Genomic DNA, 18,914 nt, shown 5'->3' on the forward strand with positions numbered 1-18,914 from the left:
TGACGTCATGCGATAAACGATTTGAGCCTGTCAGTGGCTGAACGGAATATCATTAACCCGTTCAACGTTTGTTTTCATGAAAATAGTCTCCCATATTATAAAGTCGTATCCGCAGTGTTGACATTGATTAACGGAGTATTGTGGTTGGGTAATGTGACGTCACTTTAAGCGTCGAGTTGCAACACAATAAAACTATGGCGGACTTCCTGCTGGTTTACATTTTGTTGCTGTGTGCTCTATTTTAGATTCTGTTTCTTATTCTTTATTATACAAAGACGAACATGCTGATAAAACGAGAATATTTGCGCAGCTTTCATCTGTATAGGTGTTTACGACAAGTAATGTCTGAAAAAGTGCAGCAGTTTCAAAGTTATACTGTGGGGGACAATATGCCGGTCAAAAATAAAACTGAAACAGTCGTAGAGAAGAAACGAGGAATATACGCCCTTCCACCATCAGTTCAACTGGTTGTTCTAATCGTAATCGTGTTTGCACTCTATGTAGTGCATAGTGGTTGCCAGGTATGTTATGCGTATTACCCCTTTGAATATAATAATGCATACAGTAGGGTGGGGTAAGACGGGACACCTTTGGCACATAATATCCAAATATCCTGATCGTGTTTTAATCGACTAACAACAGTCGTGGTGAAACGGTTTTATATTTGTTTGAATGCTAAGGATTAAATAAATGGCAGAGCATAGCTGTACATAACATATATTAGGGTGAGGGAAACATGGGACACGTTTTGATTCCTATTTGGTAATAAACAAGAATTTTTACAAAAATATAAAATCGTATTCTCGAGGCTTTAAAAGAGCGTTGGTAATTGTTAAAACACGTTTGGGAAATATGGGATATTGTATGCTAACGGTATCCATCTTGCCCCACTCTATACACCATATTACACAGGAATGGTTGTTCCGAACCGAGATCAAGGACTATGGGATGGTGGTTACTTTGATGCAGTTTGGTTTCTGTACAATGTTTGGCATGGTAGAACAAAAGATACGATCCGGGAAATTAGAAAGAAAGTATGAATAAACTAATTAATGAACAAATTTTTTAATAAATGGGTGAATGAATGTAAATTATTTATCAATGCTTGGCCAAAAAGGACAGCCGTTATAATACGGGTGTTTTTTTCGTACGCCTCGTGTCTGCTTATTACCCACGTGTGTAACTTTGTAGGTTATTGTTTTTTTTACTTTTACACCTTTTTTTGTGTCTCATATTACGACAAACCGAAACGTATATATAAATATATATGTATGTATACATTTGTCAACTTAAAAATATTAATCACATCATGGCCTACTCAATGTATTGAGTAGGCCATGATCACATTTGCTAAAGGTGTCCCATCTTACCCAACAGAACTATATGCTTTAAACTATCATCTTCTTTTCCAGAGTCCCCCTTAAAACATACGCAGGCATCGCGTTGCTAACTGTTGGTACCAGCGGATTGTCCAACACCTCACTTGGTAGCTTGAATTATCCAACGCAGTTAATATTCAAGTCAAGTAAACTTATTCCTGTCATGGTGGGTGGGATCCTAATACAAGGTGAATGTAACTTACTTTATCCTCGCGTGGCCGGAAAACGACAGTCGTTATCACACGGGTTTAACACCTCGTGCCAGCTTACGAGTTACCTTGTACGTTACTTTGTGGGTGGTAAGTAACTGTATGAGGGCCCATGGGATTGCAATCTTTGGATCAATTGCAATCTTTGGATCAATCCTTTTTAAATTCGACTCCCCATTGTACGGGTCATGTCTTTACGCACACTTTTATTTCTATTAGAAGTTTAGTTATATAATTCTGTAAATATTCTTTGTGGGAGGAAAATGGGAGGAAAAAAGACAATGAAAAGTCAAACCATTTTACCCCAATGTTATACCAACGAGACCTGCACTGATTGATATATTGTAAAAGTCTGTTTGTATTTATTCGAGTTTAATTAACTTTTTAGGCAAGAAGTTCTCCATGTATGACTTGGTATCCTGTTTATTAATGACAGTTGGCTTAATCATGTTCGTCCTCACCGATCAAAAAGTTTCACCAAACTTTGAAGCAACCGGGATAATTCTTATATCGCTTGCTTTATGCTGTGATGCCGCTATTGGTAAAATAGTTGATTTTCGAAATTTTCTTTGTTAGATTCGTGTGCCCAGTATATGTAGGGGCAATAACGGTTTTGCAATAGCAGTGTATGGGCCTATAATGTCAAGGCAACATTATGTATAACACTACTGTTCCATATCATTTAACGTGGCCCTTATGAGTCACTTTGTCGGTGTAGTGTATAGTAGAGTGGGGGAAAATGGGACACCTGTTCGTTCTATTTTCTTGTCCCATTTGGTAGTAAACAAAGAAAATTCAAATAATCATAGAACTGTATCCTCCCGACTCCCAAATACCGTTGTTAATTGTGTTTAGAACACGATCTAAATATTTGGGTATTACGTGCTAAAGGTGTCCCATCTTCCCCCACCCTACTGTATATGAACAAACTCGTGTCAGTCTGTTAGGAATTACCACGTTGTCCACGTATATAACTTGTTTTTTTATCGTTGCTTGGCGGAGCCACGACAGCAGTTATAACACGGTTGTTCTATTTCATACCTCGCGCCCGCTTACGAGTTACCACGTATGTAACTTTGTTTTTGATTACGAAACAAGTCTAATCTATAATTACCTTTTAGATTTCCCATATTTTAAATTAAACACGAAATGTTTACCAGGTAATATACAGGAAATGACGTTCAAACAGTACAAGCCACCTAACGCAGAAATGGTTCTGTATTCTTATGGGATCGGCTTTATAGTTTTACTTGTTGGAAATTCTGCGTTCTCACTTTTACATGTTGTTGGGATTATTGTTTCTGTAAGTATGAGTAGTCTAGCGGTTGCAAAGTCTGGCCGAAATCATTGGCTGTTGAGGTAATGGGCCAACTCTGTCATAAATTTGAAATATTTGAACACACAACTTTTATCATTGCATAATGTATTCTGTGTTCGGGTACTCCTACATACTGAGTATGGCTTAAACAAACTTAAACATTTACCTACAGCTTAGTCTATACCTGGTGCATGTTATCACTAAATGCAAGTGTCCAAAATCTAGGCCGTCTACAATCTGTGTTGGGGTAATGATGGGCCAGCTCTGGCCTAAACACCAAGCCTTATATGGCGTGCCCTGGCTCATCCTTATATAATATTAAACGTCTTGTGTTTTTCAGGCGCTAAAAACTATGTTCATATTTATTTACAGAATGCGCAAATAATGGTCGCTCTGTTTTTCTTCTCTTTCTCCGGATATGTTGGTCTACATTTCGTTTTGGATCTTGTCAAAATATTCGGCGCTTTGCTTGCTGTTACTGTCACTACTTGCAGGAAAGCAGTTTCAATCGTTCTCTCATTCATGTTCTTTGCCAAGCCATTTTCAATCATGTAAGTTATGAAAACTTTATACACAAAAATTTAACTTCTTTTTTTACTTGAAACGTGGTTTAACAACTATTGTCTGCATTTCACTAACGGTTAGAAGTTAGAGGGGCACCTTTAGCACGTAATATCCAAATATCCTGATCGTGATTAAAACAATTATCAATGAGAGTCGTGAGGTTATGGTTTCTTTGAATGTTATTTGTTTGCAATGAAAGGGGACAAGAAGATAGAATGAAAAGGTGTCCCATCTTCCCCCACACCATTATATTCATTGCATAACTGGCTATTTAAACATTTACTTTCTTTGTAGGTACCTATGGGCCGGATTGTTGGTATTACTGGGAATTTGCATCAACATTTACAGCAAAAACAAGGCGAAAATTAACGAAAAGGTGGCGGCTTTTATAAAAAGAAAAAAGACAGAAGAAAGTTAAATTCCTGCTTTTTCTTGGTTGGTTGCCAATTATAGTAGAGGGGAAGACGGGACGCTTTTAGCACATAATATTTTATAATTCTTTGATTGTTCTTTGTTTACTACCAAATGGGACGAAAAAAATAAAATGAAAAGGTTTCCTATCTCCCCCACCCTACTGTATTTATTTTCCTCTAATAGTGAAAACCAGAGTTCGTATATAAACATTTTTTGTATACCAACTCCGGTAAAATCTACATTTCTTTGCTCTTTGAACGTTATTTATGTATAGTAAGTGGGGAAAGTTGGGACATCTTTAGCACATAATATCCAAATATCCTGATCGTGTTTTAAACAATTAACAACGGTCTATGGTAGTCGTGAGGAAACGGTTTTATATTTCTTTAAATGTTCTTTGTTTACTCTTAAACGAGATAAGAAATGGTACGAAAAGGTGTCCCTTCTTCCCCCACCCTACTATATATATATACTATCCCGCGTTTTTAGTGTTCTACTTCGCAGTTTGAGATCCGTAATCTAAATACAGACAAATAATAAACCGTGTACTTTGATCAGAGTCGTTTAAAAGCTAAATAGTCTGGACTCCTACACACTAGATCAGAGTTCGCATCGTCATACTATGACGCAACGTTGCAGAGGGATTAATGACGTTGTTTGATTGACATCTGGATACCGGCAATATCACGTGACCCGTCACGCGTCGTTGCGCTTAATAAAGAAATGTAAACAAATCAACTGGAGTTTGAAATTGTGCCTATAAACAAGGTTTATAGCTAGAAATATTGACAGATATTAATTTAAAGATTCTTGTAGCATAATGGGCAATATTTTTAGTAAGATTACGTTTAAATTTCATATATTTTATCTTCCAAATTTGGAAATATAATAATATGTTGTATACCATTTCATTACCTATATAGTATTTAGTAATAGTATGTATGTATATCTATGTACGTTAAGCTGTTAAGAGTCATACCCACTGTATAATTCATTCATATATGTATAAATACACCATTGTATTAAACAGAGCTGACAATTATTTCCTGTAGAACAATTTGTACTGCAGTGTATTGATAGCATCCCGTATTGTGTTATATGTGTGTGGTTCATAATACCCACGCTCTGGTGTAGTTAGTACTATTATGTAGTTAAATCAAGGCTTGGTATCTAAGACCAGAGCTGTATGTGTTAGTGTGTGTTAATATGATACACTGTGTCAGTCTTGTGTAGTCAGTAGACTCAGTATTACTATGTGTTTGAATTAGGGCTGGCTATCTAGGACCACCAGAGCTCTATGTGTTAGTGTGTGTATTAATATGATAGACTGTGTTACAATGGTAAAGTCAGTATTATTATGTAGGTAAATCAAGGCTGGATATCTTAAGACCAGAGCTGCAAGTCTGTGTATTAATATGATACGATGTGTCGGTATGATTCAGTAATCAATTATTATGTGTTAAAATCAGTGGATTTCAAAGACCAAAGCTTCTACCACTATAAGTTAATATATATACTGTATAACATACATCAACAGTTAGTAAATTCAAGTTTTACAGGGTTATAGTAGGGTGTGGGGTAGATAGGTCTAGTTAGGCATTTTCACTGTAGGTATTTAGTTTCCCCATGAACTTGAAGCAGCAATGAAGCACACCAAACTAAATTTAGCGCAAGTCTCGCCACGAAGAGAAAATGAAACAATTGTAAAAGAAGACAACAAAGTTTGTGGGATCAATTTAAGTTCATTGCCGCGATCAATTCAACTCATTGTTTGCATCATAGTTGTGTTTGTTCTCTTCATAATGTACGGCTATTGTCAGGTGAGATTATTTATTTACACTGAATTGAAATATGCAAGTTTAATTAAAAAATGCTAATGTATTTTAAAATGTTTGCTTATCTTTTTTTTTTACTGCTGTTGTTGTTAAAATGTCTAAAACATGTTTGTAAAACTGTTTTATTGTTTAAATTAAATGTATAATATCTGTAGTAGCTTGTTTCAAAACAAGCACATTATGACTGGGGTAATTCGTAATATGAGGTCCTATCTGGATTTCCCTTACAACTTGTATTTAATACAGGTTATTTGGAATGGACAAATTTCATATGAAACAAATTTAGTTCCAATGTTTATTGATTAATGCAATGCAAAAAAATCCAGGGTTGACCTGCCTACCCCAGGTTTAGTGCCTATGGCTAGGGTATCGTAGGGTTTCATCTCTATTTTTAGCCGTTTTTGCACAAGTTTAATAACATGTTTAATACAGGAATGGTTATTTCGAATGGACGGTGTTAAGAAACATGGGATGTTCGTTACTTTGATGCAGTTTGGGTTCTACACAATATTTGGAATCTTTGAACAAAATATTCACGGAAAAGTAGAAAGAAGGTGATTTGGAAATGTGTGGTGAAGGAATAGTTAACACAATAGACAATACAAAGCAACAAAACAACTATCTTATAGTAGGGTGTGGGAAGATGGGACACGTTTAGCAAATAATATTCAAATATCCTGATCATGTTTTAAACAATTACCAACGGGAGTCATGTGGGTACAGTTTTATAATTCCTAGTTTTTTTGTTACTACCAAATTGGACAAGAAAATAGAATAAAAAGGTGGCCCACCCCCTTTCCCCCTACTTTACTATAACACAAATTTGGAATAAACATAATGTGTTCATTTATCTTCAATATTCATAGTTTCGCTTAATAAATATAACAGAGTTGCCTTGAACAAAATGTGTTAATAATCCTAAATTTCCAGGGTTCCTTTGGTTACTTACATAGGGCTTGCTGTCCTTACAATTGGAACAATGGGGTTGTCCAACACTTCACTTGGGTATCTCAATTATCCAACTCAAGTCATTTTCAAATCCAGCAAACTGATCCCTGTAATGATTGGTGGTATTTTAATACAAGGTGGGTTATATAACTCATGAAATGGCATTCACTCACCTTTTAAATGAAGAACACAACAGTGGTTTTAGTTGCAGCTTTTGAATAATGCTGGGAAATATATTTTTGTTATTTTAATTTATAACTCATAAGAAGGCAAGAAATGTATGAAACAGAACACCCTTGTTATAACGACTGTTGTTGTCTCGCCATGCGAGGATGAATAAGTTACATACATGGTAACTTGTAAGCGGGCACAAGGTTTATGAAGCAGAACACCCGCGTTATAACGACTGTTTGATGCTCTGCCATCCGAGGATAATTAAGTTTCATTCATCCTATTACTTTTCAGGCAAGAAGTTCTCCATGTATGACTTGGTATCCTGTTTATTGATGACGATTGGCTTAATCATGTTTACCCTCACTGACCAAAAAGTTTCACCAAACTTTGAAGCAACTGGAATAATTCTTATATCGCTTGCTTTATGTTCTGACGCCGCTATTGGTGAACTTATTTTTAAAGAAAACAAATTTACATATTTTAATCATTGTTTATGTTTTTGGGCAAGACAAATAAATTTACCTTTTTCTAAAGAAAAAAAATCATATTCTTTCTTTTGCTGTATTTTTTTTTAAAAGACACTTAGGGTACATTGCTTCAACCCAGTGGTCACCAATGGGTTGTAGCACCTTAGATGTTGAGAAAATCTGGCCTAAATCCCAATTAATATTATGCTGTAGGTCCTCACCCATATTGATTGTGCTTGTTTGATTGAATATATATAAAATAAATACCTATTATTAATCTAAGTGTAATTACCTCATTAAAAACTTACCAACGTTATATATTGCTTAAGTGACCAATATTAACTTTACATATAGTAGGGTGGGGGAAGATGGACACCTTTAATACATAATATTCAAATAGCCTGATCGTGTTTTAAACAATTAACAACAGTCTATGGAAGTCGTGAGGATACAGTTTCATAATTCATTGAATGTTCTTTGTTTACTACCAAATGGAAAGAGAAAACTAAACGAAAAGGTGTCCCATCTTTCCCCACCCTACTATAATAAATAGCTTACATCATACCCACCATTCTTACAAGTATTAATACCTAGGTAACATACAAGAGTTAACCATGAAGAAACATAAAACATCAAATGCCGAACTTGTCCTTTATTCCTATGGGATTGGTTTTCTAATATTATTTGTTGGACATCTTGTTTTTGGGGGATTTCTAGAAGTATTTATATTCATGGTTACGGTGAGTGTTGTTTTGAACTGCTAACAAAATCTGGGGTGACATTGTTAAATTACAGTTACACTCATAGTTGTCCCTTTTATTTACCCACAAAGTAATAAATGTGGTAACTCGTAAGCTGGCATAAGGTGTATGAAACAGAACAACCGTGTTATAACGCCTGTCGTTTTCCAGCTACACAAGGAAGAAGCAAGTTAAACTCATTAATTTATACCATACATCATTTTCCCCCACAGAATGCTAAGATAATGCTCGCTCTATTTCTATTCTCATTCTCCGGGTACGTTGGAATACATTTCGTTCTTCACCTCGTGCGAACATTCGGTGCCCTGCTTGCTGTTACTGTCACCACTTGTAGAAAAGCAGTTACGATGGTTCTTTCCTTCATGTTTTTCACTAAACCATTCTCCATCTTGTAAGTATGCATTTGATAAATCACCCACCAAAAAATGTAACTCTCATAAGCTGTATGGTGTGTATGAAACAGAACATCAATGTTATAACGACTGTAGTTGCCCCGCTATGCGAGGATAAATAGGTAACGTACGGGGTAATTGTTAGCTGGCAGGAGGTGTATGAAACACCCGCGTTAAAACGACTGTCGTTTTCCGTTCATGCGAGGATATAATAAAGTTCCATTAATTCAAATGCAGTTAGATTGTATTGAATCTGTGAAAGAGATCTTTTTGCAGTTTTTTGTTTTGTGATCTTAATGGGCATTTATTAAATTTTGTGTTTCTTGATTGCTAACCTGTAAAGAAGTTTTGTACAATGGTTAAACGTTTTAGCGAACATAGTTTAATGCGAATGTCCGCATAAAATTTAAATTTCCAAATCAGACTTACCTTTTTCTCTTGCTTTATTAAGTTTCTCTGTATAACCATATATATAAAAACACAACAACCTGAGTTTAACTGATATAATGAACTTGTTCTGTTTACTTGGGCAAGGTCCTACAGCATTGGGTTGAAGTTGGCCCACCACCACTTAAAAAAATAAGTAATGAAGCTGTTCCTGTATATAAGTAATGAAGCTGTTCCCCTTTAAAAAATAAGTAATGAAGCTGTTCCCCTTTATAAGTTCTGCCACGGCATAGTAGAGATATCTCTAGTAGGCCGCGGTTCTGCTTATTCCTTTAATTTCATCTTACTAACTGTTCAACATATTCCAGATACTTATGGGCTGGTATGCTGGTACTTGGTGGTATATGCCTCAATATCTACAGTAAAAACAAATCCAAAGTAGACAGCATGATTAGCGGTGCTGTTCGTGGTCTCAGAAAGAATTCTTCACTGCAAAGCAATATTGTGTGATCAAAAATGGTGTTTCTTCAAATATGTGTTGCCACTGTTTTCATCTCTTTCCTACATTCTTCATTTTGTATTTAATATTTTTATTATTTTTATGTTTAATCAAGATAGTTATTTATACCTGATTTGTAAACGCTTTTTAAATGTAACAATTATATGATACACACAATTCTCAGGCATTGCATTGCATAGATTACATGTAGGATTCATCACACTATAGGATCAAATGTAGATGAGTTACTTCTTTGGCTTTCCCTCAGTTTCATAACTTAAGTTATTGAAGTGACAGGTTTGGTGGTTTGGTCTGTAGGTGGAAAATAATTAAATTAAACTTAGATTATGGGTTAAAGTGGCAGCCAGGTAAACAGTATATTATTGGGTAGGGGTAATTATTATATAAGGGTGAGGTATTATAGCGTGGGAGGCATATCTCTAGCCCAGAGGTTACGGGTTCAAGGCTCAATGCTGCTACCATTGTGCGCACGTGTGAGAGGCGTATTTCTAGCCCAGAGGATATGGGTTCAAGGCTAAATGCTGCTACCATTGTGCGCACGTGTGAGAGGCGTATTTCTAGCCCAGAGGATATGGGTTCAAGGCTCAATGCTGCTACCATTGTGCGCACGTGTGAGAGGCGTATTTCTAGCCCAGAGGATATGGGTTCAAGGCTAAATGCTGCTACCATTGTGCGCACGTGTGAGAGGCGTATTTCTAGCCCAGAGGATATGGGTTCAAGGCTCAATGCTGCTACCATTGTGCGCACGTGTTAGAGGCGTATTTCTAGCCCAGAGGATACAGGTTCAAGGCTCAATGCTGCTACCATTGTGCGCACGTGTGAGAGGCGTATTTCTAGCCCAGAGGATATGGGTTCAAGGCCCAATGCTGCTACCATTGTGCGCATGTGTGTCTGTGGTCTAGACATTTAGCAACTATTCCAACCCAGTGGTCCCATATAGATTGTATTGAAAAAACTTACTATATGGTTTTTACACAAGCCATATGAGACTACTGGGCTAACCACTTTACCACAGCGCCAGGTACTATATAGTTATTACATTACCTTGTGACTGAAGAAGCCACAATAGCCAATGCTTGTTTATGGGAGTTGGTCGTACACATGAGAAGTATGGTCATGATAATAAACACAAGGATGGACGATCCTAATGCTATTCCTGCAACAGTTGCTTTGGGTATTCCATCTTGTTCATCATTTTTGCATGGGATGATAGGACTATTGATTTCATGGTGCTCATTTTCGTGATCGTTTTCATGATCCTGTTCATTTTCGTGATCCTTATTATCATATGAAGACCTCATGATAGGAACTGAAGGTGCAGGTTCAGCGAATCTGCTGGCATGATCGCGCTGGAAATTGTTCATATCTGTAAACATCAATAGTTAGCACTTGATAAACTAACTTTAAACTTTTTCCTTCTCGTTTTTTACTATAGCGTGCCCTAAATCTGTTTTAACAACTGTCGTTTCAATGGCTAATTTCCTCCCTTTTTTTTCGCTTTTTTACTTTAAATAGTCTGATCTTTATTATCAAAGAGATAACTCAGCAATTGCTATGAAACATCTTTCCCAAAGAGAAATATGCCAACAACAGTAGCAGCATTAAGCCTTGAACCCATATTTTAAGTTTTCAGAAATAACATTTGTAACACAGTTACCTAAAATAAATTGATCTAATTGTATAAGTTAAACTAAAGATCTATTTTGCAAAAGATGTCGCACTAAAGTGTTACTATAAAAGTTATCCTAATCATAAAGCATTGTGGGGTCATAAAATAAAGTAAATCTCAGATATATATTACCTCTAACATTGATAGAAATAACAATTGCATCGTTTTTAAGGAAGTCTCTTGTGTTCATGACGTCGCTTAGTTTCATGAAGTTGCTATAACCCCAACCACTGTTGACTTCCTATTAAAATTTGAAATTATAAAAGTATGGCTTAAAATGGCACTTTTTTGGCACATATTATCCAAATATCCTAATCGTGTTTTAAACAATTAATAACGGTCTATGGAAGTCGTGAGGATGCAGTTTTATAATTCTTTGGAATGTTCTTTGTTTACTACCAAACAGGACGAGAAAATAAAATTAAAAGGTGTCCCATCTTCCCCCACCCTACTATATTATTAGTTTGATATGGTTTATAAATTACACAGACATTTTAATTAGATAGGTAAGTTTTAGCGGGTTCTTTACGGTAGCTCATTGGGTGTTAAAAAACAGGTTAACACAGATCCACATTCAAAGTACATTGGCATAATATAATGAAAAACCTTACTTAAATAAAGTAGAATGGAACAGAAAAAAGGCAGAAAAAATGAGAATTCATATCAAATATGCGTATTGAACACCCTACAATTGGTTACCTGTTAAATAAACCATAGATTTATTATAAACTTGAGATAGAACTTAACATACGTTAAAACACTTACAGTCAATGGCCGATCAAAGTTAGGAGCTCCAGCAGCGCTTGTAATATAGTTTGCATATTCACTCATTCTCGTCAATGCATCAGGACCTTGGTCAACTACTGTCATCTTAATCACTTGGTTGTAGAAAGGCCATGGTAGATTGTCATCATTGACACCTTGTGCTACGGCATAGAACATGCTCATGTAGCCGTCTGCTGCACTAGAGGTACCATGTGGGTAGAACTGAGAAAAAGCAACAGAAATTATATAATTGCTCCAATATCGTAGTCATTTATGGCTGTCTCGATTTTCAGCAATATATAAACGAAGTTTCAATAACTAAGAGAAAACGTTACAGATCTTTTCTGATTGTTACATACTATAATATTTTGCACTATTTCTTTATAAATGGTTGGTAAAAGTGTCCTTAGAAAATACACTTTATGGAAATTGCTTCAATCTAGTGGTCCCTTATGGTTGTTTTAACAGTCAGCCCTGTACTGAAACAAATTCAAACAAATAATTACCCACAAAGTAACATACATGGTAACTTGTAAGCAAGAATGAGGTGTATTAACATCCCTGGTTTAACGACTGTTGTTTTCCGGTCACGCGCGGATAAATAGGGTACATACGTGGAAACTCGTAAACGTGCATGGGGTGTTTGAAACAGAACACTTGTGTTGTAATAACTGCTGTTGCCCCACCATGCGAAGATGAATAAGTTACATTTATTATTCATTCAGTCAATTAGCCGCATACCATGATTTTAAAAGCATATCCTTCATCAGTGTACAGCAATGGGCTATATATCATGTCTCCCTTTGTGGTTGATGCAAGTAAAGAACTGAAGTCATGGACAGTGAAATATGATGTCTCGCATGGTTTGTCCAAGATACTAAAATCATCAATAGCTATGGCATCATCAGTGTATATATCTGAGTGAAGGAATTAAAATTATGTTTTGCTATTGTTGCTACCATACCAATTATACTAATTTCCGGCGCCGCGGTATAGTGGTTAGCGCGCCTGCCTGTAACCCAGAGGTAATGGGTTCAAGGCTCGACGCTGCTACCATTGTTGGTGTATGTGTCCTTGGGCAAGACACTTAAAGGCAATTGCTCTAGCCCAGTGGTCACTAATGGGTTGTCTAAATTATCAGCCATACATAAAAAATACAAAAAATCCAACAAAAAAAATAATCACCCACAAGGTATAACATACATGGTAACTCGAAAGCTGGCACGAGGTGTATCAACACCCGTGTTATAACGACTGTCGTTTTCCGGCCACGCGAGGATAAAGTAAGTTACATTCATTCTTTCAATGCCTCATCTGCTACAGGGCGAGAGGCCAAATAGAATTTAAATTACCACAATTCTCTCAAAAGTAATAGGTTTAGGAACAGGTTTTGCAAGAAGAAATGTCGCATAAAGTTAAATTTTTTTGGTATTTAAAAGACATTTTTTAAAATATAAACTTAAGAAAAAAACTTTTAAAAGTTTAATATTTTTTACCTGATTTTCCCACAATAACAAGTTTATATTTCGACGGAGCTTCGATTGTAAGTCGTTCAGTGTTCCAATAATTTCCATGGTCACCAGTTATTGTCACAAGAGGTGCTGTTGAGAGGATATCTCCGTTGGATTGGTCAATTGTCCCAAGGTGTACTCTAGGATTAGTTAAACGTAAAGTGGAGGTAATATAATTGCAACAATCAGTATAATAAAATGTTGGCAACTATATATAGAGCAGTAGCTTTGTATTGTTGGTATATAAGTTGAATATAAGGCTTGAATAAAATTGAAACTTACTCTAGGATTAGTAGAAATAAAAATGTTAATGAAATAAGTACACCAGGGGTTTTTATACTTTATAAAGCATGTCTCTTAGTCTTAATGGTATATTGTACTTAACTACTCGTTTTGCTCAGGAAAACCTGCTTAATTCTATCTTATAAGACAGTTTGCTATGTCTTACACTCCAATACATATTTCTATCCTGTATTGGAACTCCCACTTTAAATGTAATCAGTGTAAAACGAATTTTGTCAAGCAAATTTTTAGCTGTTTTAAAGATATCACGAAAATAAATTTATTGACAATTAGTTTTAATGGTTAAATTGAATTACTTATTTTATTGTTTAATCAGACATATATGGTTTTACTTACGCCATCCCAGCCTGACTCCCAGCTACCAAGTCCATGTAATAACCAAACTCAAGGCATTGTTTGGTTGAATTGCTTTTCAATCTCATTGAAACAAGGTTTCCAATTTCACTTCCAACTTTGTTGCTTGTGTCAAATACCATGTAACTGCCTGGAGAATAATTTTGTTTAATTAGGTTATATGGCAATGGTGCAGTGGGTAGAGTGCATTATTTGTAACTATATGATATTTAAATGTTAATGGTTCCACCTGCCTGGCTGTCTTGGAATGTAATTTGGTTGAATTAGATTATATGGCAGTTGTTAAAATGCCCACTTTGTAACTGTATCATATCGTTTAAAAGTCATGGATTTTAGCATTGTGGGGTCATTTAAAGATAATTCCCCACCCACAGTTATACATGTTATAACTAACAAGTGGGCATAATTGGTATGAAATAAATTATTGGTAAAACATATTATAAATTCAGTTATAACATGATGTTATTAGCTATTACTGCCGTGTTATAACATGAATGGTAATATAACTGCCCTGTATTTGTGTTATAACAGAGATTTATCTTTTTTTTAGGAAAGTAGTTTTTACCCATACCATTTTATTAATGTTGTTTAGCTGATAATAATAGGCCTACAATAATAATTAAAATTTAGTTTTTTTAATAAAGTATAAAATAACAAGTTACCAGTGTCTGCTTTCCCGTGAGTGTTGTCCACCAGAGGCACAAAAGAGTTGAAGTTTTTTGGATCAGACACGCCCACATTGAATTTGAACCAATCAAGTTGATCGGTTGTGTCTTGTACGTATCCACATATTGCTTCTTCTTCAAAGTTACAAGTGTATGACACACGCAGTGGGTCAGCTGTATAGAACATATGTTGTTAATTTGCTGGCGAGGTCCATGGCCATGTACACCAAGGCACCTAAGATGTACAGCATTGGCCTATTAAACAAAGTGTTCTAAAACATAGAGGTGATCACTAAACATGCTTTCCATCCAGCATGTGATTCACTTAACATGTCTTCCTGAGCAATTAAAATACAACAAAACCTACTGTACATTATACCATGCTGATGAAACTTGTAGCACAGATTTTTGTACTAAAATTTTACAGGAATAGCTGTACTAATATTTTGACTGGTTAGCAGCATTTAAAATTGACATAGGAATAATAGCACAAGTGCCTCTGTGGAACTTACAGCAGGGGTACATTCTATTGATCATTGTTACATCTCCTTCACTGAAGGTTCTACGTTGTCCAATCACATCTTGGAACGCAGGGTCTCGTGTGATGATTGTTTTACCTCCATTGTTACTAAAAACAATTCATTATTATGTCATAGATAGCTAAATATAATACAATATAAATTTAATTAACTTCCAATATAGCATTAAAACACGCAATGGTTAAAACTACTTAAGTAAAAGTGATAAATTAAAGCTGGGTGCTAAACCCACATTACAGTTAAAATAAGTTAATATGTTATTGGAAGAAATTGTGTGTAGAAATAAAATGATGCAAAAGTCAAAGTTTCACCTGAATGAAGTATCTCCATAATGCATAATGGAGTTGTAATCATACGCCACGCGACGATTGTCAACTACCTCGTAACTGTACTTGTCAAAGTTGTATACCATGTCTGGAATGATTTAGGTTTACTAATTAGTATGCCTTAAATAAATGAATGTAACTTATTTATCCTCACTTAGCGGGACAACGACAGTCGTTATAACACGGGTGTTTTGTTTCATACACCTCATGTCTGCTTACAAGTTACCATGTATGTAACTTTGTGGGTGATTGTTTTGTTGTTGAGGTATGGCTCACAAAAGTTACCCATATAGCAAGTGACTGTTTTTCTGCAAAGCTGACACTTTCCATAACAAATACATAGAAACATATCAAATCCCAACTTAATATACATATATCCAAACCTGGGTCAATGTTATCTGTATCAATGTAGATGTAACCATCTCTATCTGTCCTTGACTGTTCATGGTAAATACCAATGGCGTGCATCATCTCATGTTGTATGGTTGACATCTGTTCACAACCAGATCCAATGGAGACAGTTTGCCTTCCTCCTTGTACGCCTACATAAGACCAACACCTGGAATTGTGATATATTGTTGTATAACAGAGTATAGTATGGACCTTGTATGGTATATAAGAGAAAGGTTAAATATGACCATCTTGGGATAAACTGAGGTTAAATGATGTATACGAAACGTGTATATGAAACAGAATACCCGTGTTATGAGGATTGAGGACTGTCGTTTTCCCGGCCATGCGAGGATAAATAAGTTACAAACGTAGTAAATCGTAAGCTGGCCAAGGTGCATATGAAACAGAACACTCGTGTTATAACGGGTGTCAGTGCGAGTGCCCCACCATGCAAGGATAAATAAGTTACATTCTAGGCTTCGTCAACTTAAAACTAGCTTTTTACATAATATTTTATAGTAATTATTGTTGTATAAGGTATATAGAATAGAATGTAACTTATTTATCCTCGCATGGCCGGGAAAACGGCAGTCATCATAACACCAGTGTTCTGTTTCATACACCTTATGCCAGCTTACAAGTTACCACGTATGTAGCTTTGTGGGTGATAATTTGTTTGGGATTTTTTTTATTCTTTATATTTGGTGGATAATTTGGACAAACCATTAGTCAAGTGGTATGTTGTATACTGTTGTATAAGGTTGTATAATACATTATATATATACAAGGGTTAGATACGTTCAACAGCTGGGATGGTAGGTGTAATGTTGTAATATACTTTAAACTGTCTTACCCATCCAAAGGTTCATAAAGCAAATAATCCCTTTCGTTTGTTTTGTCCGGGAATGAAAAGCAAGTCCTCATCTCATATTCCTGCCTTGCGTCTTCTATACCAGAGATAGCCTAAAAATGACATGGTTATTATGTTGTGTACATATATTTTGTTGGTGCCTGCCACTCGCTTTGAGGTTTGGGCTTAAGGCTTGACTCTGCTACCATTGTAGGCAGGACACTTAACGTTAATTGGTCCAACCCAGTGTTCACTCATACAACAATTTCAAAATTCCAAACAATATTGACTTACTAAGTTACATACGTGGTAACTCGTAAGTGGGTACGAAGTGTATGAAACAAAACACCCGGGTTATAACGACTGTTGTTGCCTGGTCATGCAAACTTTCATTTAACATTCACTTATTATACCACACCCTACATACCAGTAAACCTAGTCGGTTTCCATACTGCACAGGTATGGTTGTAGATGGCCAGAAATAAGTTTTATCTATGATGGAGTTTCTTGTCAAAGATCTTGGGCGTATGTCGCCATCTGTAAGACCTTGCTGGCCAAACTCTAAGGACAGAAACGTTGACAACATAAATATCTATTTTACGAAAAAAAGGGAAGCAAGCAATATAGGTTGTATATGAATTTGTTGAACTAAAGTAATCTTAATTTGATGAAATGTTTAGTGTAATATGGATTATTATAAGTCCACACTTATATATCCATGGTTGCCACTCCCATGCCACAGTCAAGTTGTTGAAGTTATTGCAGTGTGTGGATAAGCAGACATGACTTTTGGTTGGTTTGGTTATTGACATCCTCGTGGCTTGGAACTTGAGCGACTTATCCATGGTTGCCACTCCCATGTCCACAGTCAAGTTACCAAGGTTATACCATGGTACAATTGCTACTTTGAATAAAAAGAAAATTAACTTACCCTTGTTAATTTCAAAGATATCTCGAACTTCTGGGGCGTCCAACACTTCATCATTTCTTTCAAAGTAAACTGAAAAGAAAATGATTGAATGTTAATATTTGGGGCAAAAAAACAAACACTTCTATAACGCCAGCTTGTTTTAACAACTGTCGTTTTGTCGGTTTATACTATATTTCTTTATTTTTTATTTCATTATTTTTCTACTATAAACGAAAAGACATATAAAAGGTATTACCACATTATAACACAACGTTATTTTTATATCTTTTCGAAAAAGATAGCGAAGATCATGTTATTTTTAAAACGAAGCGAGGGGAATTAACGCGAAACAACAGATGTAAAACCCGATATGGGTAAAAAGCGTGAAAAATAGTGTCAGGTAAAAACCACGGCTGTTACACCCGATTACATTTATAACATTCCACAAATCATGCACAGTGACCATTAACGAGTTATTTAAATATGACATTCATGAGAAATAAGCACAACCTTTTACACATTTATTGATAATACATTGTACTTAATTACCTTTTTCTGCAACAAATCCACCACTTCCACTAATTCTCTGCTTCTTCAGAACTGGCTGGAAAACAAGTCAAGATAAATCGGCGTAAATTTAACTTCTATTTCATCTTTAGCTATTTTTAATATTTAAGTAAGTTAAAAAATAATTTGCGAAACAGTTTTATCTTTTTTTTTTTGAGTCTTGTTAGATACTTCGGGCAGCAAAAAGGCAGATATTAATTAATTAAAACAATAAGATAGAAAAAATACATTACAAATAGACTGTCTGCTATAAGATAGAAAAAATACATTACAAATAGACTGTCTGCTATAAGATAGAAAAAATACATTACAAATAGACTGTCTGCTATACTTAAGCACATCTTACCTCCGCAAAAGCAGTTACAACTATCACAAAAATTAACAAAATCTTCATTTTTTGGTCATAAATAACCTAAAATATTTATACAAAGTAAGAAATCATATTTTTGCGCCAACTATCTTTTTTAAACTGTTTGACTACAACTACTTTTACTGCCTTCTGCTTTCACTTTAAATTCTGTATCACTTCTGGTATAGCAACTCCTATATACAATATGTGCTTAATGAACTTTGCAGTGTTTGTAGCAAGCTGTATATTTCTTCTGCTGCAATAAACAGTGTTATTCGAAATCTCTGATAAACTTAATTATGTTTGCAGACTCGAGTGTTTGGCATTCTTCTGATTAAGTTGCTC

The 18,914-nt window shown here is 35.4% G+C and overlaps 3 protein-coding genes across 4 annotated transcripts; 2 read left to right on the forward strand and 1 right to left on the reverse strand.

The window, feature by feature from the left end:
- Window positions 1-262: 262 nt before the first annotated feature.
- On the forward strand, window positions 263-4,430 carry LOC149732950 (adenosine 3'-phospho 5'-phosphosulfate transporter 2-like). Of its 2 annotated transcripts, XM_089882962.1 has the most exons (7): window positions 267-521; window positions 913-1,034; window positions 1,413-1,567; window positions 1,977-2,129; window positions 2,749-2,891; window positions 3,279-3,457; window positions 3,765-4,430. In XM_089882962.1, exons 1-7 carry the CDS (start codon window positions 282-284, stop codon window positions 3,886-3,888), a joined length of 1,116 nt encoding a protein of 371 aa, XP_089739088.1. In that variant the 5' UTR covers window positions 267-281; the 3' UTR covers window positions 3,889-4,430. The 2 variants fall into 2 exon arrangements, with proteins under 2 accessions (XP_089739089.1, XP_089739088.1); XM_089882963.1 differs by lacking the exon at window positions 1,977-2,129 and having other exon boundaries at window positions 263-521.
- A 975-nt stretch (window positions 4,431-5,405) lies between these two features.
- On the forward strand, window positions 5,406-9,524 carry LOC149732951 (adenosine 3'-phospho 5'-phosphosulfate transporter 2-like). The gene is made up of 7 exons (XM_089882964.1): window positions 5,406-5,704; window positions 6,152-6,273; window positions 6,650-6,804; window positions 7,133-7,285; window positions 7,903-8,048; window positions 8,282-8,460; window positions 9,217-9,524. The coding sequence occupies exons 1-7, from the start codon at window positions 5,528-5,530 to the stop codon at window positions 9,356-9,358; spliced, it is 1,074 nt and encodes a 357-aa protein (XP_089739090.1). The 5' UTR covers window positions 5,406-5,527; the 3' UTR covers window positions 9,359-9,524.
- Window positions 9,426-18,787, reverse strand: LOC149732952 (meprin A subunit alpha-like). Its single transcript, XM_089882941.1, has 16 exons — window positions 18,567-18,787; window positions 18,203-18,257; window positions 17,675-17,743; window positions 17,171-17,304; window positions 16,747-16,856; window positions 15,884-16,059; window positions 15,486-15,588; window positions 15,148-15,263; window positions 14,633-14,809; window positions 13,953-14,100; window positions 13,299-13,453; window positions 12,544-12,719; window positions 11,803-12,024; window positions 11,170-11,278; window positions 10,413-10,734; window positions 9,426-9,659 (listed from the first exon to the last, which is right to left on the reverse strand). Exons 1-16 carry the CDS (start codon window positions 18,612-18,614, stop codon window positions 9,593-9,595), a joined length of 2,187 nt encoding a protein of 728 aa, XP_089739067.1. The 5' UTR covers window positions 18,615-18,787; the 3' UTR covers window positions 9,426-9,592.
- Between the last annotated feature and the right edge of the window lie 127 nt (window positions 18,788-18,914).

Source organism: Ciona robusta, chromosome 8 (assembly GCF_009617815.1).
Source record: "Ciona robusta chromosome 8, ASM961781v2".
Lineage (NCBI taxonomy): Eukaryota > Metazoa > Chordata > Ascidiacea > Phlebobranchia > Cionidae > Ciona > Ciona robusta.

Excerpts from the sequence above, each read along its gene's own strand:
- LOC149732951 (XM_089882964.1), top strand. The coding sequence starts at position 5,528 with ATGAAGCACACCAAACTAAATTTAGCGCAAGTCTCGCCACGAAGAGAA. Across the intron at positions 6,805-7,132 it reads TGGTGGTATTTTAATACAAG|GCAAGAAGTTCTCCATGTAT; the intron begins GTGGGTTATATA and ends ATTACTTTTCAG. Across the intron at positions 8,049-8,281 it reads TATTTATATTCATGGTTACG|AATGCTAAGATAATGCTCGC; the intron begins GTGAGTGTTGTT and ends TTTCCCCCACAG.
- LOC149732952 (XM_089882941.1), bottom strand. The coding sequence starts at position 18,614 with ATGAAGATTTTGTTAATTTTTGTGATAGTTGTAACTGCTTTTGCGGAG. Across the intron at positions 14,101-14,632 it reads TCACGGGAAAGCAGACACTG|GCAGTTACATGGTATTTGAC; the intron begins GTAACTTGTTAT and ends ATTATTCTCCAG. Across the intron at positions 12,720-13,298 it reads TGTTATTGTGGGAAAATCAG|ATATATACACTGATGATGCC; the intron begins GTAAAAAATATT and ends TCCTTCACTCAG.
- LOC149732950 (XM_089882962.1), top strand. The coding sequence starts at position 282 with ATGCTGATAAAACGAGAATATTTGCGCAGCTTTCATCTGTATAGGTGT. Across the intron at positions 522-912 it reads TAGTGCATAGTGGTTGCCAG|GAATGGTTGTTCCGAACCGA; the intron begins GTATGTTATGCG and ends CATATTACACAG. Across the intron at positions 1,035-1,412 it reads TCCGGGAAATTAGAAAGAAA|AGTCCCCCTTAAAACATACG; the intron begins GTATGAATAAAC and ends CTTCTTTTCCAG.